The following is a 17,510-nucleotide window of genomic DNA, read 5'->3' as shown; positions in this document are numbered from 1 at the left end:
CGTTCAACTTTTACTATCTTCATTCTACCCCGTTCCTCCTATTCTCTCTTCTGTACATTCTCTTTTTTCCCCTCGTTACACCCCCTACAGCCTCTTCTATTTTTCCTCTCTTTCGCACTGTCCACATTCTCCCTTGTTTCTACGTGACCCTGTTTTCGTTTCTTTCTTTCCAACGGGTTGCAACGCACCCTCTTTCCTTCTACGTCGAGTGAACCTCTTCAACCCCTTGTTTCGTCGTTTTTCAACCCCTCCGACTTCTCCTCTCTCTTATCGCGTTTTCCTCGTCTCGTCTGACTGGTCGAACGCTCATAGTACGATGTTCAAGACCACTGAAGGGTTACGTTCGAGTCTTCGTGAATCATCCCCTAATTGTGTGCCATCGAGGTTCCCTCTGAGCAGGTGTGAAATCGTGCATGGTTATGCCGGTTTTCGAGGTCGTGACGAGGTTGTCCCATTTCCCTGCTAAAAAATTCGAGACGAGCCACCCTCTTTCAACTGCCTCGTTAACCCCTGCTTCCCTGCGGGCTGCCACGATCGAAGCTGTTTGACACTCCGACGTAACGAGTAATTGAACGCTCCTTGGACCATTAACTAGGAAACTTGACAATTTCAATGCGGGCTGATTCAGCTCTTGCTAATTCCACGCGGTGCAATTCAACGTGTTGTTATACTATATTTCATAATTCCACGCGTGGTAATTCAGTGGGCTGTGGTTCGACGCTGCGTAATTCGACGCGTGGGAAACTAATATGAGATAAATCCACGCGTGATAATTCAACGGTTTGGAATTCCACGCGTGGTAATTCAGTGCTTGGTAATTCCACGCGTGGTACTTCCACGCGTGGTAATTCAATGCTTGGTAATTCCACGAGTGGTACTTCCAGGCGTGGTAATTCAGTGCTTGGTGATTCCACGCATGGTAATTCAATGCTTGGTAATTCCACGCGTGGTAATTCAGTGCTTGGTAATTCCACACGTGGTATTTCCACGCGTGGTAATTCAGTGCTTGGTAATTCCACGCGTGGTAATTCATTGCTTGGTAATTTCACGCATGGTAATTCAATGCTTCGTAATTCCACACGTGGTACTTCCACGCGTGGTAATTCAATGCTTGGTAATTCCACGCGTGGTAATTCAATGCTTGGTAATTCCACACGTGGTACTTCCACGCATGGTAATATCCACACATGGTGGTGGAATGCGTGATATATCCACGATTAGTAGTTCAGCGCGAGATACTTTAACGCGTGTAAATAAAATACGTGGTACACCATCATATGGTAATTCAACGTGTGGAGGTGGAATATGTGGTAGTCCAACGCATGGAAATAATGCGTAACTCACCACGTGGTCCCAGCATAATTCAACACCCTATGAACCTAATACCTCTTCCGACAAGGTATACTTCGGTATTATTTGAACAACTGGCAATATAGCGTGTGGATGTAACACGTTCCAATATTCCAACGGTATTAGTATAATGCCTCGATATGTATCCCTGGTGAGACACCAGCAGATATCATTCGGAAGGTCTGTAACATTAATCAAGTCGATTACACGGGACGCAAATCGAAAAGACGACGGAAGAATCGTTTCGGTGGCTATATTTGGGTCGGCCTGTGAAACATCTGGGTTACGTCGGGGTCACACGATAAACTCCACTTTTATTCGGCGTTTCACGATCGATGCTTCCGGCCAACGTTATCGGTGACGTCCTATTCTTCCTCGGGACAAGTCAGTAGGGGTGGCACACGGTGGTGAAACGAAAATCGTACCTCATGCTGGCTGGCCTCCTGTTTCCTGTCGAGCTTTAATTTGGCAGCCGAGAATATCGTTCGACTCGCTTGAGGGGAAAAAAGTTTCTTGTTAATCGGAAAAACGAACAAGGGGATAAAATTTGGGGGATATCGATAACATGTAATTTTCTGGCTCTTGCTGCAATTGTCTTTACCAAGCTTCAACAGCCCTGAGCTTTTGAAATTGAGAGTGGTACCCCATTTGTTTAAACATTATTTGGTATAAAACTTTAATTCCTGGTAAGGGTACAATGACGGTTATCGTATAATACTTTTATTAAATATTTGAAAACCTGTTCAAATCCTATAAAGGTCATAGGTACCATTAGAAATGAAATTCCGTATCACCGAACAATGAATGATACGGCCTCTAATCAGATAAGGAAACGTGGACAAGGATTTAATATTGATAAGCAGATAAAGATGGAAGGCTATTCGATGATTCGTTTAATCGCGAATTTCACGAGGGTAACCAGCAATTTGTGAGCCCTAAAGCGTCGTCCAACAGCAACGGCCGAGAAATTGCTGCTATGCATCAACCGTGGCAACGGTAATTATGTTGCCTGCTGGAAAATGGTCTAGCCAGAGGTGTATCTAGCCGTTCGATCGACCAGTCCAACCGAGCAAAAATTGTTCGTGCAGATCGTCCATCTCACGATCGATCTTATCGCGTGTACTCCGGTCAGCGTCGATATCACGTCCCTTACTGTCCTTCTTTCGCCGCATTCTCCAACATAACGTTATTTATTTATTTATAAAATCGCCGAATCGATTTGTGCCTGACCTTTTGCGAGACACTTGCTGTGCAACTCGTTTCCAATAACGAACCGATGAACTTTGTTGTGGAATCACATGGGATATGTTGTGCGATAAGTGGAAGGAAAATTATTTTTTAGGAAAAAGACGAGATGGATAATTCTTAGGCTATCTAGATTAGCAGGTGTTACCTCGCGTTTAATTATCGAGCATCCAATTCTCACGTATGCAGTTATCCAACGACCAGTTATTACGCGTTCAATTACCAGGTTGTCAATTGCAGCTAGATTAGCATCGAACTATCACGCAGAGCGTTTAACAACTAGTTTAATCTCGTTATACTACCCGTTACTCTCAATTATTTCTGTCTCTCATTTCTGGTAATATAATGAGAATAAAATACACCAAGCGTTGAATTACCACGCGTGGAGTTACCAAGCACTGAATTACCACGCGTGGAAGTACCACGTATGGAATTACCAAGCATTGAATTACTACGCGTGGAAGTACCACGTGTGGAATTACCACGCGTGGAAGTACCACGCGTGGAATTACCAAGCATTGAATTACCACGCGTAGAATTACCAAGCACTGAATTACCACGCGTAGAAGTACCACGCATGGAATTACCAAGCATTGAATTACCCCGCGTGGAATTACCAAGCACCGAATTACCACGCGTGGAATTACCAAGCATTGAATTACCACGCGTGGAATTACCAAGCACTGAATTACCACGCGTGGAAGTATCACGTGTGGAATTACCAAGCATTGAATTACCACGCGAGGAATTACCAAACATTGAATTACCATGCGTGGAATTACCAACCGTTGAATTACCACGCATGGAATTACAAACCGTTGAATTATCACGCGTGGAATTATCACATATTGGTTTCCCACACGTCGAATCACAGCCCACTGAATTACCACGCGAGAAATTACAACCCGTGGAATTCACCAGTTTTTCTTTCGGGGATATGAGTAAAAGTTGCGAATATTTTTCTTCCGCACATTCGAGAAATAGTATTAACCATGACAAACTGAGGCAACAGCCTCGGAACTCTTATTCGAGATTCGCTGGAATGCCACGACTGTCGCGTCGCGAACCAAATGAAGACGTCTCGACAACATCCCTTTGTTCGTAACGCGCTACTCTCATTTTCCGACGTGTTTCTCGTGTCTGGGGCCACGGAAGTTCTTCATTCCTTTCTTGTATTACTCTTTTTACTAGGACGGAAGTACCTAAGCAAAAACAAGCACTGATCTCGCTAGGGAAAAAACACCTTCGGTATTTTTCATATTTTGTACAACCTATATTTCGTGTGATTAAATTTTGGTACGTTCTCCATAAAACAATTTGTACGGTTGTATAAAAGTAATGTGAACGACGGATCGTTAAAATTGATCGGCGATAAACCTGACGCGTCATAAAATGTTAAATTCAATGCATTTGCGTCGTTACGAGCACTTTATCGGTCGTAAATCTACTGGCAGCCATTATGGAAGTACATTTAAAAAAACAATGTATGTCCTGCCGACAGATCGCGACAATTCATCGATTTTACACTTGTATACTTATGTCCGTGAATATCCCCAGGGAACGTCCCATATCAAACATTAATTTGTTCCCTTGTACAATGGAACGTAGTTAAACATTTCCTTAATCGATCGTTTAAAATCCTGAATAATTCATAGATTTATCATTTAAATAATTTATCAATCACTTCACTGTCTGCTGATCTTCTACTCGTATTAACCCAATTCATACGAGTGAAATAAAATTAAAGATATATTAATTCCAACGAGCGTTAAGAATGTGTTTTTAGGAGACCAGCGTCTGCCAGCATCGCGACGCCAAGCTGGTGTACAAATAACACCGAGTGACACGCTGGAAGTCACTTCCTCATTAACCAGACGCTGCTTCGTGTGTGTGTGGACTCGCACATGCAACGAAAGCATGATTTATGGGAGAGTATTACACCGTGGCTGGGGCGCATTAAGAGAACGGAAGGATACTCATGATTTTCATTTTGCACGAGAAGTTATCAATCTCTTATGTTGCGTTGGAAAATTAAAATACATACTTAAACATTTCTGGTAATAGTTCAAAATCTAGTATTGTAAAATATGTGTAGTATGTATAATTAATAATATTACTGATTTATAAAATACTAACAGATTGAAGAATATCTGTAATCCCTGACAATCTTACTTCGAATGCAATATAACTAGTTTTCAGATAAATATGACTTCCTTCTGAATTCTTAATTATGTCTGTATTTTCAGAGTGACAAAATGGCGCACCAGTTAGCGATTAATTAACCCTCCGACCATGAACGTATCCACAGTATCATTAACGTACACGAAATAGCTCAAGTACACGAACGAAAGGGAAACGAGTATTCTTGCCAAGAGAATTCGGCAACAAAAGTTTGAAAAAGCCCAGGTTGCCTGTCCTCGGAAATATTAAAGTTTCTCCGTACACATTCACGGATATTACGTTGTATTCTGACTCGAAACTGGTGGCGTCAGGTGGTGAAACATCGCCTGAATTTCAAAGTTCAAAATTGTAGCGCTCTGACATCAGAGGTGGCAATAATTAATAAGATATCAACGTTAACACCCATTATAAATACATTAGTCTGCATTCTCATATTCGAGGATCGTAATTAGAGCAATTGAAGTAATTTTCAGAGAGACAACACATAGCTGTTATAATACTAATAAATGATAATTGAATAAGCCACGGTAATTCTATCATCCTAAGTGTAATTACCTACCCGAATGAAATTCGAGAACTGCATTTTTAAACAAGAGTATGTTTGAAAATTTTATTAATTTTTTGGTAAACACGCGGAGTCAGAGTCAGAGTCGAGGGCGCGTTTACCTCCCACCAGAGGTTCGATCGATTTATTTTCGAAGTCCACCAGAGACACGTTTACTCTGTAACCCCGTGGAACAATGCGGTCGTGCCATAGTTAGACCGCGTGGCACAGGTTCTCGCTAATAATCCGCCTCGATATATTTAGGCCGATCGATATAGACGGGGACGTGTGCGCTGTACATACTTAACACGACGCGTATGCCACTCTCACAAGCAACCAACCCTTCGCTGCTCTAGGGGATGATTGTTTCGCTACTCGGAATAAGCGTTACGTATACGATTTTACCCTTTCAAATATACTCCCTCGACCCCTCACGTTTAAACTCCCATCTTTACTCGATGTTATTTCCATTCTGCTCCATTAATTCTTCAGATCACTTTCCGAAAGGCAAAACGTGGACATTGGAACTTCTGCTTTGAAATTTCTTTATTTTTGATTTTTGGGATTTCTTGTATTTTTAAATTCTAGATTTTTAAATTTGCAAATTTACAAAATTATAAATCCTCGAATCCTCACATTTTGGAATCTTGCAATCATTAGTTCTTAAGTCTCCTTCGTCTCAGAATCTCGAGACTGTTTCGTCGACAAAAGGATATCAAGATCTTTCGAGTCCTTCACGTTACATTCACCGGCACTACCCTGCGGAAATGTGGCCAGTGGAAGATAAAAGAGGAACACAGAAGTTAGTCAAACATTGAAACATCCTTTGATGAAGATTTCTCTTAATTAAACGTAGCTTCCATTGTTATCTGCTTTTTAGATCTCTGGTCTGGTATTTATTACCCCTTTATGTTCTTTGTAAGATTATTATACAATTAAAGGTTAAGTTACTTCCGATGAAGTGTAACACAAAATTGTTTGCACTAAGGAAAATAATTTATATACTTTTTGAAAGAATGTTAATAATTCCTTCGTCCTAATATTCCTCGTCCATCCGACTTGTTCTTCTACGAAGTATAGTTGTAAATTTCCTCCCCGAAAAATTTGTATCGATCTTAAAAATGGAAACTAAGAGCTGCATTGTTGATTCTCAACGGAGGGTGAAACGATCGCGAAAGCAGGAGAGCAGGACATAAAAAGACACGGGTGAGCGACAGCCGGGCCACCTAATTCAGACATCGACACAAAAATAATTCAGGTTTCTGGGTTATCGATTCTGTAAAACACAACCACTGGCTGCACTTCCCTTTTAATCCTTTTAGAAGGATGTACGACCGTGATAAAGGAGAAAAATCTCAAAGCTTCGAGCGGAATTACCATGGTAAAGCGAACAACGATGCAACGATAATATTCCCAGGGTGGATCTTCGTTTCTAGACACCGTATTGTTTCGCACAGTGGCTTGCAAAGGGGACAGAATGCAACGGTATTCAATTCGAAAGCGTCTGGATGGGGTGACAGTCGGTAAAATGGTGGCTAACGAGCAGATTCGGTGGAAGCACGAAGATTTTGAAAGAACGCAGACTTCTTTCGGGGAGTTTGAATAGAGGGGTCGAATGGTGACGGTCTTGGGAACACCTTCTGCATTTATTCCTGGGAACCAGTTTTCGATAAAATATTTTACTGAAAACTGTTTGACCTAGACATGTGTGTGAATTGAAATTCAAATTAGTTACAATGTAACATATGGTGTTATACATTTTAATATATTATCCTAATAATACATCAAGCTTGGTGGAAGAATTGAAACAATATCTGTAGCTTCTTTTTAAAAACGAAGGTCATGATCTGCATTTCTACAATATCTGACTTATTACAAAATACATTTCAAAGGGCATACTCAGATGTGCAACATTATTCAGCTGTTTTATTTAAGTATCGGTCGTTATTTTGTAGAATACGAAAAGAATGATGTAAATGGAGATAGTTGAATTAATTGAAGAGAAAATAGGAAGGAACGCGAGTTTAATTCTGAGGAATTATTTGATTATGCCGGGAGGAATGTCGAGGTTTCTTGTTAAGTGAATACGGCACTGAACGGCAGCTGCATTTGAGATGAATCGAGGCAATGGTACGAGAGCACCACTTTAAAAAGCCCACTTAAACTATGTTAAGTTATGAACAGGAGTTAACGTCATGCTTTATAACCTACCTCACTTCCATGCTATATTTTAGTTAAAATCAATATAAAAATCATTTGTACATTTAAACTATAATCTTCATAATTGATTATCACCTAGTAATTCTAAAGTTCGTAAATAATAAAATAAAAATATTTTCAGCTACTCTACTGTCATATATAGTTAAAAATCGTTCTACTTTCCTTGAGATGAATACGATTTTCAACAGTTTGCAACTACGAACTAAACTCAAGTTTATAATCTGAAAATAGCAATTAAATATAATGTGATATTTATGGATTAAAATATTAACGAAAGAGTGGAGGGCAGGTTCAGTCCCGAAATACATTGAAGTTTGATAACAATCGAATCTCCGAAGCAATCAGGTTCTTGAGTGCAAATGACACAAGACCTAGTTTTCATTCAATGTCCATTTGATTCGAGCACTGCCCTTTCCGTCGATAGGTGAACAGGCGATGCGATACGGACCGAGTGCGACCACAAATTGAGTTCTAGAGTGCTCGTGCAGATCGCTGACGATAGATCAACGATTCTCGAATTGAGAAACTACACTCAATTGCAAGATAAACGATTTCTGCTCAAAAGTCTTCTCCTCGCATTTTCTCTCAGCCAACACCCCTAATATAATTTATTAAACATACCTTCGCCTCTGTCTTATACCTAAATATATTTTAAACACTATCCTCGTAAATTACTAATCATTGTCATGTGTAAAAATATCATTTAACCACAACATCAAAATTTGTCCATAAATTAACGAAAGAACGTAGCTCAGCATTAGTAAATGAAAAAGCTTTTCTTTCTGTAACTCGTTACAATAGAAATGTCAGAGTTGTTCGTCGTTTAATAAAGCACTCGTGCAAGAAGCTCGATAACGGGAATTCGTTTTTTCAAATGAAAACAGACTGCCTTCGGAAATCATTGCAGCAGCCTTATGTGGTACGCGTGGAAACGCGGCTTAACGATCGTTGACAAACGTCGTCGTCCGTACGTAGAAGAGTGGCCATCAACAACTAATTTTTCATTCACCAGGAACCATGTCAAGTGAGCAATTAGATCCGAGCTACTGCTATTCCATGCAATTCGCCGCGGAAACAAACAGCATTTTAAACGGAATTTTTAATACACCGAATCCAACGTCATACATCAACCATTCCTACATTCGCGTCGTTGTTCGTTAAGGAGATTGATTATTATGGCGCGATATCGCTGAGTAATTCTCGGATAATGTAATTTACACGTCTGATGGGTGGTTCTCAGTTTTGTGTGGAGGACGAGGGTATTTGGGAAATTGAGAGTTCGGGGGTGAAGTTTGGTAACTTGGATATTTGGAAACTCGAGAATTTCGCAACGTAGGAATTTTTAGTACTGCAGTGAAATTTTGGGAATTCAGAAACTTACACTTCAGAAACTTGGCAATCTTCGTAAAGATACACGATAGAAGTAAAGATTGATCTGTTGAAGGAACTGCTGATTAAACTGTTACAAACATTGGCTGAGCGTCTACGCCATATGAGAGAATCGCTCCCTAGACACGGATAAAAAGGAAATAAATAAATGTGGGCAGACAGCCAGGGAATCTGACTTCCCGAGATTCTTCTGGTCTCGGTGGCAATGACTCATGTGCCACGATGTCTTTGCCGCGGCCAAAAATATGCTAGGCCAACCAATGCTGACGAACTGGCAGCATTGATGAACAACAACCGAGTTAAATTTACCATGGAGTGTATGATTTTTTAATCCCAAAATTTTGATCTCTCTAGTAGAGCTCTGAAACTTGACCTAGAGACAATTTATAAAACTTCCACTGCTCATCACCTAAACGTGAGTCGTTCACGATGATAGAATTAAATTAGCCAATCAAGAATCATAAACCTACAGACGATCACGTGACATAATCATGATCGAAGTCCAACCTGTCAACGTAACAATTACAGAGTCCGTGTCAATCAGAGTTAGCCTGATTCCTAAAAAAGAAGCTACCCTTGAAAGGCGTACAGCTCGTTAACGACTCGACACGACGCTTCATTATATAAATACGTGACGGGCTTCGCGAACAGCGAACATATTGATCCGACCCGTCGTCCTCGAGGAAGACGATGCGTGCATGACCCGTCCGAAGAAAACGCATCGTACGAAACTTCAAGTCGGACTTGTTGCGATGCCAATTGTGAATGGCCAGAAGATCCTCCTTAACCCAGACCCGGTTCCGGCGACGATCGATCCTCTATCGATTCGAAAAAAACTTGACAGCCGTTCAGTGGCACCGTTCGAAAACGCGGTTTCATCGGTGGCTCCACCTTCGAGCCGCATTTTTGGCCAATCAATAGCGAGTCTTATCGCAGCAAGAAGAAGCGATCAGATGCCGAAGAATGCGTTACGCGATTCTCGGTTGATCGATAGACGTGTTCCTCCAGAGACAATCGAGTATCTCGTCCCACGCAACTGCAGTTACTTCGGTTAACCCACTGACATTTCGCCTTTTCAGCATCGTGCACTGCAATGATTTATGAAAAGACGATGTCGAGACGCAGGAGGTTTTTGCGAAAAACTCTAGTTCGATACGGTACGGAGACAGCAGCCTAATCGCTTCGACCTAAATTCCAAGCGCGAACGTCATCGAAACGGGTCACGAGTAACCAACGCACCGAGGGTGTTCTGGCGTGCAAACTTTCAGCGTTTATTATGGAGTCGTGGGCTCACGATTTATTACCGAGCTGGGTAAATGGGTTAGACGAAAGGTCTTCCAGTTATTTTAGCAAAAATTTTCTTTCGCCGCTTTATGCAACATTGAAAAGATTCGACACTTCTCGGGGTAACCTTCGTCGGGGTTTTCTATTTTTAACGACTGCCAAATTGCATCGATCTCGACACTTAACTTTTGCAGAAAATGGAATTGGAACGTGATGCAACTGGGACAATTCGATATTAACCTCTGGCGCTGCAAATTGATCCACGAGAGTTACCTCCGGTTACGTGTACAAATTCTCGTGTATTCCCACTGCACTTTCAGCGAATTTCGTTTCCATGAAAAAGGAATATAAACGAGTCTAAACGACGAGGTCGATCGACACGGTACACTCGTTATCTCCGCGTTTCGCGAAATTTCGTGGTCACAAAGAGATATCTGGTAGTACGACGAGTTATTCGTAGGCGAAATGGAAGGTAAAAGGGTGGCAATTCCAGCGCGAGAGGTTGAAAGTTAAAGAAAGAAAGGTCCGCAGTCGACTGACCTGGTTCTCCGAGTTGAGCAGCTTCAGCTGTTCGTTGATGAGGCTGTACTTGGTGCTCTCCTCTTTCCTCAACGCTCTCTCCTTCTTAAGCTCGGGACTCCAGAAGGTCTTGATGCTGTGCATCGAGCTGCCGAGCTTTTGGTTCGTCAGCTCGAGCTCCTTCTTGAGGTTCCCGAGCTCTCGTTGGAGATCGTTGTTCTGGTGTTGGAGCTCTCCGATGTATCCGCCGCTGTCACGCAGCATGTGCGGATTCGGACTTTGCCTGGCCGATCTGGATCCGTACAGCTCATCCTCCAGGTAGAGTCCACGATCGCGGCTACGTTCACGCGGATCCCGTATCGGCACGAACTCGCGATCGTGATCGAGGATACCCGCGGATGCCCGATCGAGGCTCGTGTACCTCGCCGACATGCCCGCCGAGCTGGACATGGCGGGTCTCGAGGCGCTTCTGGATCTGTGATGTCCGCCCCCACCGCCCCCGGTTGACATACTCCTGCCCCTCTCCTCGAGCATCACGGGACTGGCGAGGTCCTCGTCGCGGGAGTAGTACGGGCTGCCCAGCTGATGGTGATGGTAGCTGCCGTATCCGAGGTGTTCCGGCGAGTTGTTCCCGCTACGGGTGCCTCGTTTGCGACCCAAAGGACTACCGCGACCGCTCGCGTAGCTCCTCGAGGGGCTACGGTCGACCGTGGGTAGCTCGCCCACGCGACGACCGCTTCGGGGCGAACGGGTACCGCCTCCTGGTCCGACCACTCCGCTTCCGCTAGAATACGGGTCCCTAGACATTCTTCCTCGGGATGTTCCCTATGTGGGTCCGGTTCGCGTTTACTTTTCGTCGCTACGAGCTTGTTCCGCCTTCTCGTGGAGGATCTCGCGAGTCTCCGGCTCGCTGCTCCACGGGTAACCAGTTACGGGCACGCCTGTCCGATCGGTCAGTCTTCTCGGTCTCTACTTTCGTACGATTATCTAGTGTCGCGTCGGTGAAAAATTGGTCGCCTCTAACGATTCCCTAGTGTACTACCGTGGCCGATTCTTCGATTTCCTTTCGGATTCATCGTTCCTGGACAGCCTCGTTCCGGATACCTCTCGATCCTCCTTCTAATCGTCCATTTATTTAGACGAAACGAGTCCCGATCCTCCCACTTGGCCACGAATCGGCCTGCCAATCCTTCTACTCTACGCGCGAACGTTCGTCGGCGAGCGGCGGGCATCGACGACAACGCCTAACGCGACGATCGACCAGAGTCCCGGCGATCGATCGGCTTCATCGTTCGGATCCACCTGGAGCCACCTCCGTTCCCGTCGCAAGGATCCACCTCGTCGGTGTCGAGAGCCGTGCTGCACGCGTGGCTTTTCTCCGTGTGTGCGTGAGGTCACGACCCTCGTACTCGACGATCGATCTTTGACCTTCTTTCACCGGCAAAGCCCATCGAGTGGAGATGGATAGAGATCGAGGGGGAGAGAGAAAGAGAGGAGGAGGAGGATCCCGTTTCCTCGACGAGTCCGTGGCTCCTCCGATCCGATGGATCTTCTGTCCTTCTCTTCTCCGTGTCTCTCTTCCGGTCTCTCCTCTCTCTCTCGCCCTCCTCGAGACCGAGAGTGTCCCCGATCGTTCCGGATCGTGTCCAGCCAGGGATCACCGACTTCTGACAGGAAGCCTCTCCTCGATGGCGCGTGCGTGCGTGCTTGCGTGCGTGCGTTTCACGCGCCTATGTTTACCCGGTCGTGTGTGCCTACACGCGCGGCGTCGTTCCCGTTCCGTGAAACCCGCGTCTCCTTATCGATCTCATCCTCGGCGTCTCCGCTCCGGTCCCGATCCGTCGTCGTCCTCTCTGCTCCTCTCCTCTCCTTTGGCTGGCTCCGATCTTTCACCACGCGTTTACCGACCCCCGTGTCACCGTCTCGAACACGATCAACCGACCGATCCACCCGGACCGCCACTATCCACCGTCCACCACGACTCGCCACCGCCACTTCCGTGCACCACTCTACCGCTACCGCCACCAACCTTCGCCACCGACACCTACGTTCCCCGTCTCTCCCTCTTGCTGCCGCCTCTCTCGGTCCCGAGCCGCCCTCCTCCCTGCCCCTGGTGGACGCGCGCGAGCACACACACCAGCGAGATCCGGAAACGTGCCGGGAAATCCTCTTCGACCGAGCCCGCGTCAACGACCAACCACGACACCACACCGGGCAACGCTCGCTCACGGACTAACCGTGTAACCGGCAGAAACACCCTTTCGTTTCGTCGTAGCCGGTTACTCTTTCTCTCTCTCGGCCCGCTCCGGCTCTCCTCTCCTCTCTCCACTCGACGGTACACGCTGACGAACCTCCCCTACAACCGGTAACACGAGCGCGTCCGCCTCCTGTACGCACGCCACTACGACCACCACCACCGCCCTCACCACCACCACCGGCTACTACTACCAGCGATTAAGTCGACCGCGTCGCCAGCGCCCTCCGTCGACGTCATCGGCGTCGTTACGACGACTACTACTATCGCGAGCACGACACCGGCGACGCGACGCGACGCGTCGTGTCCGTTCGCTCGATTCTCGCGCACCAACCCTCCCCTGCACAACCCCCCTTTCCCACAATTTTCTTTCCCGGTTTCCCCTCGCCGGCAGTCCATCCCTACCGCCACCGGTACTCTCCTTCTCGCGCACGTGCGCGCGCATGGATCCATGCTGGAACGGAGAGAAGAGAGAACGCAGATTTTTCGACTGGCTTTTCTTCTACTCTCGCGCTTTTCGGAATGGGGTTGATTCCGATGGTATTTCGGGCTTCTAGGGATTTGGATTTTCGCTTTGGACAATTTTCAAACTTGGGGATATTTTAGATACCTGAAGCTGGCGTTAGGGAAGTTGGGATATTTGGGGATTTCGTGGTTCGAAGTTTGGGTAATCTGTATCGCAATTCGAGAACTAATTACATGGTTTGAAATTTGCTTTCAATTCGATGGCACAAAATTGAAAGCCGAAGAAGTCAGAGCTCAGAAAAATTCAAACTTGGAGTAATTCAATCATTCCATAATTTAAAAAGCAGAATAACCAAAGAAATGCTCCGATTTTCAATTACACGAGAAATAGCATGCATATCGAATAAAGGATTCCGAGATGAAAGGAGTCTCGCGTTGCACGAAGTTGAAGGAACGTATGCTTGTAACGACCCGCACGATCTCTGCCCACCTTCCATCAACGAGCACGCAACAACGATGAAAATCAATGCTAGGAACAACGCGATTATACAGCATTGTGCGTGGTTACGGTAATGGGGTTACCAAGTTAATCGACGCAACCCTTGCTGCCGGAAAAACGAACCCCCCACGAATTTGTTTCGTTGCGATTGTCAATGGTTCGTGAATGAAGAGTCAAAGGCTGACAGACGCAGTGACGTGCCTCGAGTAATCCAAAGCCCTGTTTCTCGAAACGAACAGCAATACCGATATCAAGATCCAATTTTCCTCGACGAGTCCCTCGTTTCATAAACCGTATCGATAAACCTGAATTGAATGTACGCTCAAAAGTACATGTTCCGAAGATTGTATAAGTTGGTATGAAATAGCTGGTTTGAAGATTTGGGTAATTTATTTGGTATAGGGTTGCTAAAGTGAGAAGATGGGGGGTGAAGGTAAGGGTTGAAGGGTTGTGTGCAGAATTTTTGGGAAATTTGTGGGGAGAAATTTTCAATGGAGACTGGTACAGTGGAGTCTAGGTTTGGAGATACGCTACTGAACGCACGTTCCACTTTGGACCCCTCGTCCCACCCCTCTGGCGTCCGTCGACCCGGCGTACGACATCGCAATCAATGAAGCTACGATTCACCGAGCAGTGCCGTAAAAATCACTGGTCCTTCCAGCCCCCGATTTCCAAAAAATTTTCCATTATGAAGAAATAATGAACATTCGTAAAATATATCGGTTAGGAACGCAGTCAGTTTATTACAAAATTTTTATTTTGTTCCCTGTATTATTCGATCGTTTCATATTTTATAGCGAATGTTTATAATTAATGTTGTAGCGCAAAATTAATATTATATGTCTTCAACTTTAAGCTGTAAATTAATTCCTCTGCACGGACCATTATGAAAAGCCTGGGGTGCTTGACCCAAATTACATCACTGAACTTGCTCATTAATGAATTAATTAATGAATTGATTAAATCAATTGCGTCTGCTCTCAGTTTGCGTTCTTTAATTCCTTGTTTTTATAAAAGTTCAAATTTGTAAATACCTTTAACATAGCTTTAAACGGAGCCCAATTAGTCGGTCTTTACACAACTTTGCAAACATTCGTTTCGTATGTAAATATTATATATTAAATATAAATACTATAATGATGTATATTCACTGCTAATTAATCACTTCTGAATAAACACCTTTCAACATCTACTTGATGAAATATTTAGAATCTCTCCTGAAACCACTGAACTTACAATTAAACGAAAAGGTAATTAACGTATTAGATTCGAGAAATTTTATCAGATTTGTAAGATCTACCTTTCCTCGGATTGAATAGTTAATTAAGAATTCTATCAGCAATAATAATTTATGAATCGTAATTTAATTGGATCGCCAGATGTTTGAAAGGAGAGTGAAAAATCCGCGTTCGTTGTCGGAGGCGGTTGGAAAAGCTGGAAATCGTTGTCGCGTTTACGGAAGACGAAGGGAAATGCGCAAGCTCGTATTTTACGATCGGCCACTGGCTTCTTTGATAACACAGACGTTGGGGAAAAGTGTTCCCCGTTTTTCATTCCGCCACCGTTCGCTCTAATCTTCGAAGGGTGGACCGGCAACCACCGGCTACGAATTTATCGTTTGACGAAGTTGTGTTGACCCAAAGGCTTTCGGGCTCCGAAGGAACCCATCGAATACACACAGGCTTCTTAACATACATTCCTTTATGAAACATTGTTGCGGTCCGTTTTATATCAAGGATTAGATGGAAAATTAGTTTCTTAGAAGTTTGCGTTTCTACCGATAAATTCAAACGGCCCTGATGGAGATTAACATTCTTCGGATCTTTAATATCGCCAAAGATGGAATTTTTACGTAAGCTGTACACATACGATCGTATATTAATCCTGATAGAAATTCGAATACCTTATCGAGTGTATGGAAAGCGTTGCACTGGGTAACCATATCTGGAAATAGACTGTACGAAGGTAGAAACGATAGTATAGTTAAAAATAGTGAATCAAAGTCATTGCAAGTTCGTGATCGTAATTGTTTCCACGGAAATGCTAGCGATGTGCACGCGAGCATAGAGGTAGTAGGAAATTTCGTATTCGATGCAAATGCGTGCTTCTACATTGTTTGATCCGCGATAAAATGAGTGTTGTAATGCGCAGCGTATAAACAATGCACGAGCTCATCGGATAATACCTTCTACAGTGTCCACTCGAATATATTGCAGTCGATAAAAATGAACATCCATTTGTAACAATATTTTACCCGGAATTTATAACCTTTCACGATGCATCATTGCAACATTTTGTGGAGCATATTTTTCACGGTGAACGATTGCAAATATCAAACCTTCATCTGAAATTTATCGCTTTCTTTATCTACAAACTATGGAAATGAACATTTTCAAGAACCCTTATGAATGTTCATTTATTCGCGTCTGACCATTCATGCCGGTGTTTATCATTGTTTAACGAATACATCAATTTGTTACACCAAACTGTCGTTATTGGAGCTGATTTAGCAACCGTCCATAAATCTTCAGTTTGATAAGGGTTGAGTAATCGAGAAAAACTCGTGTGCCGTCAGTTAACATCGAGTTTACAGCCGGCATTCAGCTCCGATAATTTCGAGCGATCGTCGACCTTTGCACTTCGCTGGCTCTCCGCCTCGATATTGGCCGACGATATCGCGAAGCGGATCACGCTCGGCTGAACTTCATTCTCTAATTAATTTAGACACGACTTGTCTCATTCAGGGTGTCGTGTTCCTAATTCCACGCAAATATTCGCGTGCTTATGCTTCTCAAGGATATCTTCTTATCTTCTTCAACCCACTTCGTCTTACACCTTTCTCTCCCTAACCACTCCACATCTCGGTCTGTTATTCCATATCATTTCTACGTACAGAAAATTGCAGTATGATACGGTGAAATGAGCCAGCATAACGGTAGAATGGTAGAATAGCGAAGTAATGAAACAGCAGTGAGGCAGCAAAATGGCAACAGTACAATAAAATTATAAAAAAATTATCGATACGATACTTTCCAACAACTTCAAACATCTACCAGAATTCACAAGTTCAACAAATAAAGTCCCACACAACTCCGTAAAATGCACCATCGCCATATAAGAATAATAGTGAAGTAATGAAACAGCAGAACAGTGAGGCAGCAAAAAGGCAACAGTACGATAAAATTATAAAAAAATTAAAAACCATCGACACTTTCCAACTACTTCAAACATCTACCAGAACCCACAAGTTCAACAAATAAAGTCCCACACAACTCCGTAAAATGCACCATCGCCATGTAAGAATAATAGTGAAGTAATGAAACAGCAGAACAGTGAGGCAGCAAAAAGGCAACAGTACAATAAAATTATAAAAAAATTAAAAACCATCGACACTTTCCAACAACTTCAAACATCTACCAGATCCCACAAGTTCAACAAATAAAGTCCCACACAACTCCAAATAAATTGCACCATCGCCATATAAGAACGTTCAAGATCCATAGATAGATTCACGGAAAGAGGAATGTTTAAGGACACGGTCGAATAGTGGACTGGTTGTT

At 43.8% G+C, this 17,510-nt stretch overlaps 1 protein-coding gene across 3 annotated transcripts in view; it reads right to left on the bottom strand.

Annotated features, from left to right (window-relative positions):
* The window catches only part of brp (ELKS/RAB6-interacting/CAST family member bruchpilot), a 55,630-nt gene extending 42,311 nt beyond the window's left edge, over window positions 1-13,319 (bottom strand). The window contains exon 1 of one of the 3 annotated variants that reach the window (XM_076539472.1): window positions 10,754-13,319. In XM_076539472.1, the coding sequence (XP_076395587.1) occupies window positions 10,754-11,539 (786 nt within the window). In that variant the 5' untranslated portion in view covers window positions 11,540-13,319. The remainder of the gene's footprint in view (window positions 1-10,753) is intronic. The other 2 variants (XM_076539474.1, XM_076539473.1) reach the window with 2 other exon arrangements.
* Between the last annotated feature and the right edge of the window lie 4,191 nt (window positions 13,320-17,510).

Source organism: Megachile rotundata, chromosome 14 (genome assembly GCF_050947335.1).
Source record: "Megachile rotundata isolate GNS110a chromosome 14, iyMegRotu1, whole genome shotgun sequence".
NCBI lineage: Eukaryota > Metazoa > Arthropoda > Insecta > Hymenoptera > Megachilidae > Megachile > Megachile rotundata.
Note: the sequence above shows the minus strand (reverse complement) of the source record. Positions and strands in the feature narration are given on the sequence as shown.